Genomic DNA, 17,036 nt, shown 5'->3' on the forward strand with positions numbered 1-17,036 from the left:
TTGGCTAGACGGTCTCCAGACCCTCTAGAGAACTCTGGCTCCACCTGCAGGTTGAATACAGGTACTGCATTCAACCATACAAGTCAATGGAGCCCAGCTTTCTAATCACTATGTGATTAGTAAAATATTAAAAAAAGGAAAAAAAAGAAAAAGCTTAAAAAAAAACAGGGTAACATTTTAAAATAAATAAAATAAAAAAATAAAGTTTATTATTATGAGCAAGTGCTAAAATTATCTTCCCAAAAATCCTGACATGTAAAAATTTAAATAAAAGCATTTCAAATACCCAAGGGGTGTCTAATTTAAAAAAATGAATGGTTTGATGGGTTAAATTGGAGTGGCCGGGCTCAAAGATAGGGCATAGGCACAGACTGACCGAAATGGGGGAAAAAAAGCGCACTTCCAAAATGTGGCATTTTAACCCCAAACACCAGACAAACCCATACATGTGGGGTATGACTGAACTTGGGAGATGTTCCTGAACACATATTAGGGTGTTGTTTGAAAGTGACGTATACCTGGAGCTATAAATTTATACCCAAAGTACAATTTGTGTGAAAAAAAAAAAAATACTACGACAAAGTATGGCAAAGGCTGGTGGTAGAATCTGATGCATGGAAAGGGTTAAATACTACCATTTTAAGTACCTTGGGGTGTCTAGTTTTCAAAAATATATGGTTTTATGAGGTAAATTGTAGTGGCCAGGCTCAAAGATAGGGCATAGGCACAGACTGACCAAAATAGGGAAAAAAAAGCGCACTTCCCAAATGTGGCCTTTTAACCCCAAACAGCAGTCAAACCCATGCATGGGTGGTATCACTCTACTCGAGAGATGTTGTTGAACACATATTTCTTTGATAGTGTTTGATAGTGACGTATACCTGGAGCTATAAATGTATACCCAAAGTACAATTTGTGTAAAAAAACATACCAAAAAAATACTAACACAAAGTGTGGCAAAGGCTGGTGGTAGAATCTCATGCATGGAAAGGGTTAAAATACTAGCATTTGAAATACCTTGGGGTGTCTAGTTTTCACAAATATATGGTTTGATGGGGTAAATTGAATTAGCCGGCTTCAAAGATGGTCCTATTAGGACATGGGGGCAGAATGACCAGATGTAAAAGTTCCAAGTTAAAAAATGTGCACTTCCTAAATGTGGCGTTTTATCTCCCAAACAACCCAACAAACCCATGCATGAGGCGTATGACTGTACTTGGGAGATGTTGCTGAACACATATTGGGGTGTTGTTTGAAAGTGATGTATACCAGGAGCTGTAAATCCATACCTGAAGAGCAATTTTAGCAATAAAAAACACAAAATAAATTACTACCACAAAGTTTGACAAAGGCTGATGGTAGAATTAGTGCATGGAAAGAGTTAAAATTGTAGCATTTGAAATACCTTGGGGTGTCTAGTTTTCAAAAATTGGCCGGCTTCAAAGATACCCGAAATGGCACATGGGGGGAAGAATTACCAGATTTGGAAAAAATGGTTTTGAAATAACAAAACGCTACCTGTATTTATTGCCCCATAACGTGCAGAAAAAAGCAAAAAAACATAAAAACATTGTGTATTTCTAAACTCAGGACAAATAGTAGAATATATTTAGTAGGTTTTTTCATTAGCTTTTTTGGATGAGTAAAAGGGGTAAAAAGTCAGAAAATGTGTTTTTTTTTACATTTTTCATCATATTTTATTATTTTGTTTATGGGAAATTAGATAATATGATTAAAACAATGGTATCTGAAGAAAGCCCTTCTTGTCCTGAAAAAACAACATATAATTTGTGTGGGTTCACTAAATGAGTGAAGAGAAAATTACATCTAAACACGAACACCGCAAAAGTGTTAAAACAGCCTCGGTCCCAATGGTACAAAAGGTAAAACACAGCCTGGTCCTTAAGGGGTTAACCAATTCATACTCAATATCCAAGACTATTGTGTTTACTGATAGGCTAGATTTCCACTTGGTTTTTTTTTTGCTAAAAACGCCCATAAAAACGCCAATAGCGCCACCTGGCGTTTTTTTGGTGAAAAACGGCTGCAGCCAGATGTTAGCTGTTCTTCAATAGGAAATCGCAAAATGCCATTTCCACTTGGCGTTTTTCTGTTTGGCGTTTTTTCAGTCCTTTTTGGCGTTTTTCTGCTTTTTTGGGCTCTGTAGCAGTTTTTCAAAAGCAACAGCAAACAATTTGCACCATCATTCGGGGCCAATCTTCCCAGAGGAGCAGACATTCGGAATAAAGCATGCCTTACAAACCACAGAAAAGCGACAAAAGGGTCTACCAAGTAAATGACATCAGGAGAGGGCAGATACAAAAACCCAAGTGGAAACCTAGCCTAAGGCTAGATTTCCACTTGGGTTTTTGTCCGGCGTTTTTTTCTTGATGAAAAACGCCAGGAAAACTGCCAAGAAAACTGCCACTGCATTTACCTGCGTTTTGGCGTTTTTTCTGCAGTTTTTTCTGGCGTTTTAGCCTTTCTGTGGAAATTGCTTTTTTTGACCTTAGGCAGTTTTTCCAGCCTTTACAAGTTAGAAGTTTCACCCAGCTAAAAGGGATTAGGATAAATGGCAAGTATCTGCCCTCTCCTGATGTCATTTACTTGGTAGACCCTTTTGTCTCTTTTCTGTGGTTTGTAAGGCATGCTTTATTCCGAATGTCTGCTCCTCTGGGAAGATTGGCCCCAAATGATGGTGCAAATTGTTTGCTGTTGCTTTTGGCACGCAGGATCCAGTCGCGTATGTTTGTTTGTAATGGCATGTTTGTTCCAAATGGTGTAAAATTCAATATGAACCAGTCCAGGACTTTGTTTTATGTGAAACTGTTTGTTTTCAGCCTATTTCTCGTAGGACACACAGATACTGGGTCCATCCTCTGCATTGTAACTGTGGAAAAAACGCCATAAAAAACGCCAAGGCAATAAACCCACATGGCTTTTTCATGGCGTTTTTTCTCTCCCATAGACTTCTATTGGAGAAAAAAAGCCAAGATTTCTTGCAAAAAACGCCAGAGTGTCAACATGCTGCAGTTTTGAAAAACTGCCACAGAGCCCAAAAAAGCAGAAAAACGCCAAAGAGGACTGAAAAAACGCCAAACAGAAAAACGCCAAGTGGAAATGGCATTTTGCGATTTCCTATTGAATTACAGCTAACATCTGGCTGCAGCCGTTTTTCACAAAAAAAAACGCCAGGTGGCGCTATTGGCGTTTTTATAGGCGTTTTTAGCAAAAAAAAACCAAATGGAAATCTAGCCTTAGGCTAGGTTTCCACTTGGGTTTTTGTCCGGCGTTTTTTTCTTGATGAAAAACGCCAGGAAAACTGCCAATAAAACTGCCGCTGCATTTACCTGCGTTTTGGCGTTTTTTCTGCAGTTTTTTCTGGCGTTTTAGCCTTTCTGTGGAAATTGCTTTTTTTGACCTTAGGCAGTTTTTCCAGCCTTTACAAGTTAGAAGTTTCACCCAGCTAAAAGGGATTAGGATAAATGGCAAGTATCTGCCCTCTCCTGATGTCATTTACTTGGTAGACCCTTTTGTCTCTTTTCTGTGGTTTGTAAGGCATGCTTTATTTCGAATGTCTGCTCCTCTGGGAAGATTGGCCCCAAATGATGGTGCAAATTGTTTGCTGTTGCTTTTGGCACGCAGGATCCGGTCGCGTATGTTTGTTTGTAATGGCATGTTTGTTCCAAATGGTGTAAAATTCAATATGAACCAGTCCAGGACTTTGTTTTGTGTGAAACTGTTTGTTTTCAGCCTATTTCTCGTAGGACACACAGATACTGGGTCCATCCTCTGCATTGTAACTGTGGAAAAAACGCCATAAAAAACGCCAAGGCAATAAACCCACATGGCTTTTTCATGGCGTTTTTTCTCTCCCATAGACTTCTATTGGAGAAAAAACGCCAAGATTTCTTGCAAAAAACGCCAGAGTGTCAACATGCTGCAGTTTTGAAAAACTGCCACAGAGCCCAAAAAAGCAGAAAAACGCCAAAGAGGACTGAAAAAACGCCAAACAGAAAAACGCCAAGTGGAAATGGCATTTTGCGATTTCCTATTGAATTACAGCTAACATCTGGCTGCATGCGTTTTTCACAAAAAAACGCCAGGTGGCGCTATTGGCGTTTTTATAGGCGTTTTTAGCAAAAAAAAACCAAGTGGAAATCTAGCCTTATAGGTACAAACTTTCCTGGGAACAGAAGGAAAAAGAGCAGTTAAATTATAACAGACTTTTATATCCCGCCACTATTGAAAATCTACAATGAATTTTGTTATTGTGTGTTGGCTGAGGATCGGTAAATCACTGTTCATAGATATATATGTATATAAATAGAATTGTGACAATATTTAGGACTATGATATTCGGAGGGTTAATTATAAGGGAATTTATCTTTAAACTTTATCCTTAGAGCCTTTGTAATCGCTTCATTCTTTAGACTGTATATGATGGGGTTCAATAGTGGGGTCACAATCGTGTAACACACAGAAGTAATTGTTTGTAAATGTAAGTATTGTCCTTTAGATGGAATCACGTAGTTAAAGACTAATGTCCCAAAATACATACAGACCGTAATAAGGTGGGAGCTGCAGGTGGAGAACATTTTTTTTCTCCCAGCTGAGGTGGAGATCCGGAGGATGGCGAGAATGATGTTTATATAAGTTATTGAAATAAAAACTAATGGGAGGAATAATATCGGGATAGAGTTGAAAACACTTAGTGTTTGAATTATTGATGCTCCTGAACAAGAAAGTCTGAGAATTGGCGGAAGTTCACAATAAAAATGATTTATTATATTTGACCCACAAAATGACAATTTGTGCAAAAGAGCAAAATGCGGAAAGGAAATAAGGAACGCACATACTAAACATACAGTTGCTAGAAGAGTGCAACGTTTGAGGTCCATGATGGAGGAATAACGCAATGGGTTACAGATGGCCAAATATCGATCGTAGGACATCACAGTGAGGAGGAAACACTCATTAACAGTGGAAACTAAGAAAAGGTATAATTGAGTGAAACAACCCACTCGGGATATAGAAGTTCCTTCTCTCAATATAATCTGCAGCATTTCAGGTTGAATGGTTGTGGAGAGAAAGATGTCGTTGAAAGACAGGTGGCTGAGGAAGAAGTACATCGGAGCGTTGATTTGGCGACTTGTGGAGACCAGTAATATGATTGTGAAATTAGCCAATAATGTTAAAATATAACTTATTAGAAACAAAAGAAAGAAGAATATTTTAGTGTTGTGGCTGTTCTCAAATCCCAGAATCCAGAATTCTTTGATTATTGTCTTGTTTTTAAGATGCTCAAACTTTTATGTAGGAAAAGAAACACAATAAAAGCTTTAAGTGATAGATTTATCTAGGTTCCCAGTGGTAGTATTTCACAAAAACACGTCTGTTCCTGCTTTTCTTTCCTCTTCAATATGCATTGAAAATTCTAAACAGATCAAACATGTACAATGTAGTATGTTACCACTGATCCCCTTATGTTAAATGCAGATATAAAAGGTCAATAGTTCTTACCATGTCTACATGATCTTCTGAATGTTCTTGTGATGGCAACATGACGTTACTCCCTTGTACATTCGTACAGGCTGGTAGTAATCTGCTTTTTATGCTTTTCAGTCTTATATTGTTAAATCCTCAGGAACCCTCAAGTGTTCTCCTTCCAGCGTGACAAGCGACTCCGGAGAGAGTTGTCAGCTAATTATCCTCAAGTGATCTTAGGCTAAATTATTCTTCCAATCCCTTCTGCATTTGTACAAAATTACATTAATGTAGAGGATCAATATTTTTTACCGAATTAGTTCATAATAAGCAAAATAAAAGAATCTTTTAAATGTATATGTTGACTTTACAAATTTAAAGTTATTGATATCGAAAGTTATTGAGTTATTTTTTGTTGTGGTTCTTGTTTCCATGGCTAATAATGATACTCATTTCTCTTCTGTTCTTTTTCAGATATCACTGCTACTTGTTACCAGGCCTTATCCAGACTCCAGTATACCCTTATACCACAACTACGTGCTTTCAAGTCTTCGCCACAGCCTTCTAGTCTCAGTCACCGTCTTCTGGTCTCTCTGCCCTCGTATTTTGTTTTCAGTCATTTCTGTTGATAGACGAAGACTAATAACGCCACTCAGAGCTACTTTCAGTCTGAGACTCAGACGTCTAACTTTCCTATGGAAACTTCTAAGAATCTGTCAGACAGATTGTAAATTGAAGTGCAAATTGAGGATGTATTGATATAGAGATTTACAGACAATTGTGTTACTGTTTAGCTTTTCTTCTTTCTCAATTGCTTTACCCAAACACATCATATCTATTGTTTTTTTTTTCCAGGACTAGAAGGTATCATTTAGGTACCATTAATTTGCTATAAAAATATAAAATATAGTGAAAAATTGAAAAAAGGACTTTTATTTAAAAAAATATTTTACTCATCTAATGAAAAACTGTTAATATTTGCTCTGAGTTTAGAAATGCCAAATATTTTTATGTTTTTTTGCAAGTTACAGGACAATAAGTATAAGTGGCATATTGCTAGTTCAAAAACCTTTTTTCTAAATCTAGTCATCCTGGGCTACTGTCCTATTTTGGACATTTTTGAAGTCGGTTTCATAAATTTACCCCATCAATCTTTCTATTTTTGGAAACTAGACACCCCTGGGTGTTTAAAATGCTGTTTTTACAATACACTAACTTTACTACTAGCCTTTGTCAAAGTTTGTGGCCTTAATTTCTTTGCATTTCCCCCCCACACAGGTGTGAATTTACAGCTCTGAGATACATGCGCAATTGAGTTTTTAAACTGGAATTTTGACATCTGGTCATACTGTCCCCATGTCCTATTTCAGACACCTTTGATGTCAGCTAATTCAATTTACCCCATCAAACCATATATTTTTGAAGAACAGACACCCCAGGGTATTTAATATGCTAGTATTTAAACTCATTTTTTACACACACATTTTACTTCTGGTGAGCATTTACAGTCCCTGGTATATTTCAATGCTAAACAACACCCCAATATGTGTTTAGCAATATCTCTTGACTACAATGATACCACCCGTGCATGGGTTTGTCGGGTTGCTTGGGGACTGCAAGGCCACATTTGGGAGGTGCACATTTTCTGTTTTGGCATTTTGTCGTCTGGTCAGCCTGCCCCAAATATAATTTGGGACATCTTTAAAGTTGGCCAAATCATTTTACCATATATTTTTGAAAACTTAGCACTCCATTTCAAATGGTGGTATTTTAACACTTACCATGCCATTTTTTTTCCCTGTCTTCTCTTCAGGTGAATATTCATGGACATTCTTCATGTTCGTTTTTTCTTATTTTTTTCCGGTTAAGGGGTTAATACGGGGTTAACGCGTACCACAGCAGCTCTGGCGCCCGGAGTTTAAATGTCCATATGGGGCCTCCTGCTGGGGACCAATGAGCACACTACCATATATGGCTAATATATTCTTGGGCAGAATGCTGCCCTCTATTGCTAAGATCAAGCTCAGGCAGCAAATCTATAAGCAAGGTCAGTAGGTAATCCGAGGTCAAGTTCAGGCTGCAATCAACAAGCAAGGTCATTAGGTAATCAGTAGGTAATCTGAGGTCAAGTTCAGGGAGCAATCAAATAAGCAAGGTAGAGATAAGGTAGGGACAGGAGCACAGAACTGAGTCCTGGGGACCTATGTTTAATTTTTTATAACATGTTTTTTAGCGTACATGTTAGTCTCACTCATGAAAGTCTGCAAGTATGCACTCACCACTTAGTGTGTAGACCTGCCAGTGTTTTTATTTTCCTTTAAGCGTTTGAAATATATTTAAGCAGAATACTCCTGATCTCCTGGTTTCTAAGGCTGTAGATAATTGGATTAAGAAACGGGGTTCCCACTGAATATAGAAGTGAGATAAGTTTATTTTCTGTAGATGTTTGTCCTTCAGAGGGAAACAAGTAAATTGCTATTAGAGTCCCATAGAACGTGCTCACCACAGTCAAATGAGAGCTGCAGGTGGAGAAGGCTTTCTGTCTCCCGATGGTGCTCGAAATACCAAAGATAGCTATAAAAATGTAGACGTATGTGGAAAGGATAAAGCAAAACGGGAAAAGAGCAGAAGGTATTCCTAGAACAATGTCTACAACTTTAACGATATTGTAATCGGAACAAGAGAGCTCAAGAAGAGGAGCAAGATCACAGAAATAATGGTCAATTATTTGCGGCCCGCAAAACTGTAAATGATCTATCAGGAAAACAATGGGTAACATTAATGGAAATGCTGTGAACCAACACAAAATAACAAGTTGTATTTGGAGCTTGAGGTCCATGATGGAGGTGTAATGGAGAGGTCGACAGATGGCCAAATACCGGTCATAGGACATTACTGTGAGAAGAAGACACTCAGCGGCTGTTGAAGTGCCATGAAAGTATAGTTGTGTAATGCATGCGGTAAAAGATATTGTGCCTCCTCCATAAATTATAACGTGCAGCATGTTGGGGGCGATGTTTGTGGTGAGCAGTATATCAGACAATGATAACTGAGTGAGGAAGAAATACATGGGAAATCTCAGGCTCTGAGCCCTGGCCACCAACATAATAATCATTAGATTCCCAAGTAATGTCAGGATGTAGAGTACAAGAAACAAAACAAAGAGCATCTGATTAAAAACTGGGGAATTCTGAAACCCCAAAAGCAGGAATGCAGCCACTTTTGTTTGGTTGATGAGTAACATAGTAACGCAAGTAGAAAAAAGACCTAAGCCTATGAAGTTCACACTTCTTCTTAACTTTCCTGCTTTTGATCTAAAAGAAGGCAAATCAAACCCAATTAAGTTTTTTTCCTTCTTGAATCCAAAAGCCAATCTGATTTCTCCTTGAATTAAGGAGCTCTAAAATATTAATGTTTATTCAATAATTTATAACCCTGTATGTTCTGCTTTAACCCTTTTTGAAGGCATCCATTGTATCTGATAGAACCTCCTCTCTTGGCAGTGAATTCCATACCTTTATTTGTCCTTATTGTTAAAAATCCCTTACTTTGTGGTCTATGAAATCTTTGCTCTTCCAATCTCAGACGACGGCCATCTTTCAAGCATATATACATGCACTCTTTTTAGTCTCTCTCTTAATAAGTAAGATCCTTCAATTCCATTATTAATTTTGAAGCCTTTCTTTGTAAATTCTTGTAATTCCATAAAGTCATTTTTAAGGACCATTGTCCAGAATTGCACTGCATATTCAAGGTCTTACCATGTACCAACATTGCCTACAAAAAGAATAGAAACAAGATAGAGTTAATGTTTGAAGATATTCTAGAAGTCTTGGCCTTCATAAACTCACATAAGCTTTTCTGGCATCTCATCTTCAGATAGAATCCTTTTAAGAAGAGAACTCTGAGGTTCTGAAAGTTTACGTGACTATATATTTTGTATATTGGCCTAAGAACATGAATGACCTTCAACTAAAGGCTCCTGGACCCAGCTTATTTAGATGTTACAGAATGATGAAATAAAGCACCTCATTCTTGATTCTTAGCTTAATTGGTTTCTGATCTTATGTAATTTATGAAAACACATAGCTTGCCAGGTGAGGTAGAATTCATTAAAATTAGCAGGGTAGTGGAGAGATGTGTATGAATGAGAGAAATAACGGGTCATCATATCACAGTTTAAATTTTCATTTAGCATATTTGACAATCCAAATAGTTCACACGCTCTACAATCTTTACTATAGCATATTGTTTTTCAGGTAAATATGTATAACAAAAATATCCATTTTTTTAAATAATTGATTGATTTATTGATCTAAGAGATCTAAGAAAAAGATGACTAAAAAGTAATACCTGCCCATATCAAATATTGTTATCTGTCAATTTAAAAAATAATATAATTTTTTTTTTTACGAATTATACAGCAATTATGTGACTTTATAATATGTTTGTTAATTTGTTTTTACTTTTCTTATGTATGTATATTTATGTTGTATACTTTTTGTCCTATTGTTTTAAAAAAAGAAAAATCGGAATTAAAGATGATAAAAAAAACAAAAAAAAAAAACAAAGATAGTTTTAATCTCAAATTCTAATTTGTTTAAATTGCCAGCAAATTTACCAAGTAACTTGAAAACATAATGTATGCTAAAATCCACCAAGAATCAACACGGTCGTAAGACCACTAGCACCATTTCATATTTTTTTATGCTTTACTGTAGATGTTAGCTGTCTCTTAAATATATTGGTATTGTTTTATCATTGATATATTTCTAAATATATTCATAATTACCCATTAAAAAAACCCTGAAGATTGATTAACTTACCTGAGCTGAAAGATCACAATGAACAAAAGTAAAGAATCAAGATCTGTAGAGTCTTCCTTCAGCACATCTACGTAACGAGATGGAATTACAATTAAATATTGAAAATTTGTTTTATGATCCTGCAACAGCTATGCTGATCAATACAGGTGTGCCAATGTGTGCTCTTTATGTATTTATACCTGTTAAGGACACTCGGGAACTATGATATTCTTTCTGTTGAAGGACACTAGGGATTGTCATCTCCAGGTAGGGCCTCTAGTATTTGGAGATGATGGCTGAGAACAAATTGCTAAATTTCTGTAATTAGTTCCAATTAAAATAATGATTGTATATCCACCAAACCTACGAGAAATTGAAAATAAGATGTTTTTTTTTTCTTATATTTTTATATTTATTTGTTAAATGCCAAGCTAAAAATGCAAAATAAAAACATGAGCTGCAAATATCCAAGATATATTTGAATTTATACTTAACTACAATTCTCCTCTCTTTGTAATATCTTATTAAGGTTTAATTGCTATTTTACAGAATTAAGAACAAGTCAAGTATATTAACATATAAGACATTTCAAAGGGACAGAAGAAAGAATCATTGTGTTAAGGGCAGGCCCATCTGGCACAGTGGGCAAATTCCCAGTGGGCTGCTAGCCGACAACATTACATGCATGACTGTTGTAGCCTTGACTTCTGGCTAGGCTTACCCCCACTCATGGGACAGAGTGGCATATAGGGGGTTAAAAGGCATTTCTGCAGACAGAGTGGTATAAAGGGGGTTAAAAGGCATATCATGGAGCACTCTGCCTCCAGAAAAGCCTTATGCCACCCATATAACACCCCCCCCCAATTACCACTGCTTCTGACTCCCTGGTGTCTGGTGGGGGCAGCAGGTGGAGGCTGGCGTTCATGAAATTAAAGGGGCTGGCGTGCTCCCACCGCGCCGCCCAATGGCCGTGCCTCAGCACTTCGTCCCATGTCTTAAAAGGGGTCCAATTTGCCTAAAATATATATATATATATATATATATATACTTGTTTTGATGAATTACACTATGATGTTTATTTCTTGTTCTATGACTGAATTTAACATACTGCTCGGATCTCTTTGAAGCTACATTGAATCGGTATTATTTGCATTATTTATACTCACTTGGTGTGAGGGGCGCGGTCACCTATATATGTTTTGTATTTCTTCCTTTAACAAAGTGGGGTTTTGTTTTAAGGTGCACCAGCAGCACATTCACATTTACTTATTAGGTGTTTTTTGTTCGTACAATTTTGTTTATATAATTTTGTTTTGCACACTACTCATTTCAGTATAAAAATGTTGTGTTTGTTTGCGTATATCTTCCATCAGTCATCCTTACATCATCAGGTAACTGTAGCCTTAAAGTGCCAGGGCCACCCCACCATCTCCAGTCTACCCTATAGAAAAGTCTAAAAAACTATTATATGGGGCCAATCCCTATTTAATTGCGAAGTTACACATTTTCAAGCGATAACTGGGGGTGATTTGGAATCACCAGTCCATGGATTTATTTTTCTTAACCTTGAACTTTGGAAGTGTATATATTTAATAGTTTACAACATAGTGTTTATGAAGCACACATGACCAAGTCGGTGATAAATACATCAACAATACTTTGATTCGAATTACAGCACCAACCTCAAACAACCTCAAACTTGTGAAGGTCCCGCTAATATTATTTTTTTATATATTGGTACAACTTATATCCACTATTTTACGATGCATTGTGAGAAATACAAATTTTGCTACACGCTTCAATTCGAACCTGAGTTTTGCTTTTCTTTCTATTCTAATCATGTATTAGATACAAACAGAATTACACTCAAGGACACTCATAGCACTACAAACAAATCTATAGAATGCGCCAATGTTCAGCACAAGCAGGGCTTTCTTTGGAAATAAGAATTATATACATAAACCATCATTTAATATGAAAACAATCTAAAAAAAAATGGACAAATTAAGAACAAAAACAATATTTTCATAAAGTTGAAAACCCAAAGTATTTTACTAGAGGCAGTGCCAACCTGTGCCAAATATTGTAGCGAAATTTCATTTTTTCCATTTTTAACAAACACATTTTTACAGAGAATTTCAGTACATTTCCTTCCCATTTTATGAGAACAAACTTTTTTATTTATTTTTTTTAATTTAAATATTTATTTATTTGTTTTTTCAATGAAAGAAAAATTAAAAAGGATACAGAAAGGAAAAGGGGATGAGGGTATTGCACAATCATAATGTATATTCACATGAATTTCCACATTTTGTAGTATCATCAGCTGCAATACAAAAGGGAAGAAGAAAAAAAAAAAAAAAAAAATTTGAGAAAGAAAAAGAATTAGAAATAGAAAGAAAGAAAGAGCCAAGAGTCAACGGTACATTATTTATGATACATTGAAAATGCGGTTTATTTTTGTAATCCAGTCCTCATATATTTGTTTTCTTTTATAATGGGCAGGGCCAAGCCAGCCTAATCCTTTTTCCATTTGGAGTTGAAATAATAATTGGTTTTTATATTGTATCATAGAAAATTTTTGATCATTCTTCCAACTTCTAGCTATCAACACTTTAGCTGCTACCATGGCGTGAATTAACAAAGTTTTTATTTCTCTAGATAATGTTGTTGGGAATATATGGAAGAGAGTGTATTCAGGGGTTTTGATCGTTCTGTTTCCAATTAACTTTGTGAGTAAGTCGAAAATCGCATCCCAGAACTGAGAAACTATAGAACATGACCACCATATATGAATGTAATTACCTCTTTCTTTTACGCATCGCCAACAGGTATCTAAAACCTGAGGAAACATTGATTTTAGTCTGACAGGTGTCAGGTACCAATAGTTTATAAATTTGAAGTAGTTCTCCCTAATTAAAACTGAGTGAATATGATTATGTGTGGTGGATATAGCATTTTGCCACATTTTTTTTAGAAATCGTGATTTGCATATCTCTTGACCATCTGCTAATGATCTTACTTGTATCCACATCGTCTAGCATTATTAGAACTCCAAAGATTTTTGACATTAATTTCTTACATTCTTTCCCATTAAATAATTGGCCTAATTTTTGATGTAGTTCTAAATTTGCGTTATAAAGCGAGGATTTTACAAAATTTTTTATTCTTAGATATGAGAAAATCTCAGTAGATGGTATCTGAAACTGTTGCTTAATTTCATTAAAGTTTTTAATCACATTATTAAACAGAATATCTTTTATATTATTAATTCCTGCATCTTTCCATTTTACTAATGATATGTCTTGCAAATTCTGTTCAATGACTTCCAAACTTACTGTATCTAAAATTTTATCTTTTAAGCCGAGATTTCTCTTTATCTTAATCCACTCATATATAATCTCGTTACAAATAGTGCTATTTCTTAACTCTTTTTTTATCTTCGTATTAGCTTGAGAATCCCACATCATTATATATATTTTTTCATTTCTTAGTAAATATTGTTCAATCTTATACCACGTTTGTGTCTTATTGATTTCTAATTGCATATTATGAATGTGAATTACCATACATGCCTCGTATGCGCGTTTTATCAAAGGGTAGCCCAATCCCCCTTTATCCGGCTTTTGAGCAAGCAGTTTCATTCCCAATCTAGGTCTTTTATTTTTATTAATGAATTTATTAAATGACGTCTGAATCATATGGAGCCATGAGGTTGGCATTTTTAAAGGTAAGTGTCTAAAGAGGTACAGCCATTTAGGGAGGATATATGAATTAATTATATTAATCCTACCCACCCATGAGTACATTGTATTTTTCCAGTTCTTTAATAGGTGATTTGTCTCCTTGATACAAGCGAGGAAATTCCGCTCCATTATATTTTGTACCTTGGCAGTCAGTTTTAATCCTAAATAATTCATTTCTTGTGCCACCTCTTTAAATTTATATTCTCCATTGATTGTTTGCTTAATATATGGTGGAGAATTTAAGTAAAGGATTTCCGTTTTTCTATATTTATTTTATAGTTCGAGAGTACTGCGTACTCATTTATAATTTTCATTAATTCTTTTATAGAAGTAGTTGGGTTTTCCAATGTTAATAAGATATCGTCTGCGTAGAGGCAGATTTTAAATTCCTCTTGTATAAGAGCTGTACCCTTTATTGTTTCGTTATTCCTTATTATAGTAGCCAATATTTCAATTGTTAGAATATAGAGCATTGGGGACAAGGGGCAACCTTGTCAGGTACCGTTCTTAATATAAAACCATTCTGATTTAATATCTTGACTTACTATTCTAGCTGAGGTGTTGGAATATAAAGCTTTAATTGCCGATAGGAAACTGCCCTCCAAACCAAAAGTTTGTAATGAATAAAACATAAAATTCCAATTAATGCGGTCAAACGCTTTCTCTGCGTCTAACGCTATTATACCTATCTGTCTTTGTTCCTTGTTAGCTAAGTCTATGATGTCAATAATACGTCTGGCGTTATTATAAATAATTCTATTGGGTACAAATCCAATCTGATCTTGATGAATCAGATATGTTATGACCTGTTTTAATCTTTCTGCAAGTATTGCTGCAAATAATTTCATATCTTCATTAATTAATGAGATTGGTCTGTAATTAGTGACCTCTTCCGGCTTTTTATTTTGTTTATGTATCGGGATAATATTTGCCCTCAATAATTCTTCAGGCATATTCTCATTTATAGTTAATTCATTAAAAAGTGCAGTTAAATAAGTCCCTATTTCTTCATTAAATTTTTTATAAAAGAGACCACTAAATCCGTCCGGACCAGGGCTCTTATTGTTCTTAATCTTAGATATTACGTTTTTAACTTCCAACTCTGTTATTGACTTATTTAATTGAGCCACTTGTTCATTTGTCAATTTTGGGGTTTTTATAGTTGATAAATATTTTTTAATTTGATCTGGATTTGAGTTATTATTTAGGTTGTATAAGGTTGAATAGTATTTATTGAAGGCTTGTCCGATCAATTTCGGAGAGGTGTATGTCTTATTGCCATCAATAATTTTATAGATACGATTTTTAGATTGTTTTTTCTTAAGTCTGTTTGTTAATGCTTTGTCTATTCTATTATCATTAATATACCATCGTTGTTTTAGTTTTTCAAGATTTTTCGCCATTTTGTCGTATTCAATATCTCTTATTCTTCCTTTCAATTGTGAAATCCTACCCGATCTAAATTTTGTAGGGGATATTTCATTTAATTTATTAAGATCATAAAGATTTATGTATAGGATGGTTAAATCCGGGCCTCTTTTTTTTTCTTCTAATTTTGAGATTTTAATAAGATATCCTCGTATAACGCTTTTAAAAGCGCACCATAGAGTAGTACGGGATATTAATCCATCATCATTTTCCGAAAAATATAGTTTTATTAATTCCTGCAATGATTGTTTATGTTGAGGTTGATCCAATATGGAATTATTTATTCGCCAATCTTTTAAGATTCTCTCTGAGTGTTTAAAATTAATTTCCCAGCTAACAGCGTTGTGATCTGACCAAATAATATCCTTAATAAATATTTTTTTTAAATTATAAATTAGAGGGCAGTTTCCTATCAACAAGTCAATACGCGCATACGAGGCATGGGGTGCAGAAAAATGAGTATATTCTTTTAAAGTTGGATTTAACACCCTCCAGACATCATAGAGATTATTTTTCTTAAGGAAATTGGTTAGTCTATTTGCTGATTTTTCTAACCTCCTATCTCGTGACGCATCTTTTCTTATTATTTTATCCATCTCAATATTTGGGATGACATTAAAATCTCCAGCCATTATGAGGGGTCATTTTATATATTTTTCGGCTTTACTGAATAAATCTTCTATAAACTTAATAGTTCCTGTATTTGGTGCGTATAGATTGATTAACGTATATACTTGATCTTCTATTTTACACACAACAATTATGTATCTTGCTTCCGGGTCAATGTCTTGATATAAGATTTCAAATTTTATACTGGTGGATATTATTATAGCAACCCCTCTCTTTTTTTTATGTTGGAGTGAAGAAACTATAATTTTAGATATCTGTTTATTTTTAAGAAAGGTCTCTGGGGTTTTAAGCCAGTGCGTTTCTTGTACAAAGCATAGGTCTATTTTTTCTTTTTTTAGCATTTTTAATAATAGGGTTCTTTTTTGAGGACTGTTTAACCCTTGTGTGTTTAAAGAGATAAACCGTACCATTTTTTGGGAAAATTACTATTATACCGTTGGCTCTTAAACAAAATCCAAGTAGTAGGAAAGTAGAAAAAGAAAGATAGAAAAAATAAGAAAATTTTAAAAGGGAAATAAGAAGCATAACTCTTGTTTCCATTAACCACCACTTCCACTAATTGGAAGGGGTGGAGTGGTCCATCCCCTCTACCTGGACCAAATAGACTAAGCCTCATTTGTGATTGATCACTTTATGAGGTGTGTCAAACTTTTTTATTTAATAGTAAACATTGTATGGATAGTTTAAAGATGGAGCTGCCTCTGGACTCACGAAGAGTCATTCTTCAGCACAAAGGAAAGAAAAAACCTTAATTTATTGAAGGAAATCTCTGGGGAACCATGGCTAGAAGAACTGCCCCTCCCTCTGGGCACTAAGAGGCTAACTCTGACTCTGATTCTGACTACTAAAATGTAAAGAAGTTTTTTTTAAAAAAAAAACTGTCATAGCAACAAGAAATAAGTAGATATGTTTACAGTCTTCAGTACAGTAATACCGCTAA

General features: G+C 35.1%; 1 protein-coding gene across 1 annotated transcript; it reads right to left on the reverse strand.

Annotated features, from left to right (window-relative positions):
* Positions 1 to 7,804: 7,804 nt before the first annotated feature.
* LOC128491714 (olfactory receptor 10A7-like) lies at positions 7,805 to 10,553 on the reverse strand. Its single transcript, XM_053464026.1, has 3 exons — positions 10,493 to 10,553; positions 10,314 to 10,380; positions 7,805 to 8,801 (listed from the first exon to the last, which is right to left on the reverse strand). The coding sequence occupies exons 1-3, from the start codon at positions 10,551 to 10,553 to the stop codon at positions 7,805 to 7,807; spliced, it is 1,125 nt and encodes a 374-aa protein (XP_053320001.1).
* Between the last annotated feature and the right edge of the window lie 6,483 nt (positions 10,554 to 17,036).

The sequence above is a fragment of the Spea bombifrons genome, chromosome 4 (genome assembly GCF_027358695.1).
Source record: "Spea bombifrons isolate aSpeBom1 chromosome 4, aSpeBom1.2.pri, whole genome shotgun sequence".
NCBI lineage: Eukaryota > Metazoa > Chordata > Amphibia > Anura > Pelobatidae > Spea > Spea bombifrons.

What these genes read in the sequence shown, in the direction of transcription:
- LOC128491714 (XM_053464026.1), bottom strand. Translation starts at nt 10,553, where the DNA reads ATGACAATCCCTAGTGTCCTTCAACAGAAAGAATATCATAGTTCCCGA. An exon ending in TTCCCGAGTGTCCTTAACAG is followed by an intron (nt 10,381 to 10,492) that starts GTATAAATACAT and finishes CTCGTTACGTAG; the next exon opens with ATGTGCTGAAGGAAGACTCT. An exon ending in ATTGTGATCTTTCAGCTCAG is followed by an intron (nt 8,802 to 10,313) that starts GTAAGTTAATCA and finishes GCCTTCTTTTAG; the next exon opens with ATCAAAAGCAGGAAAGTTAA.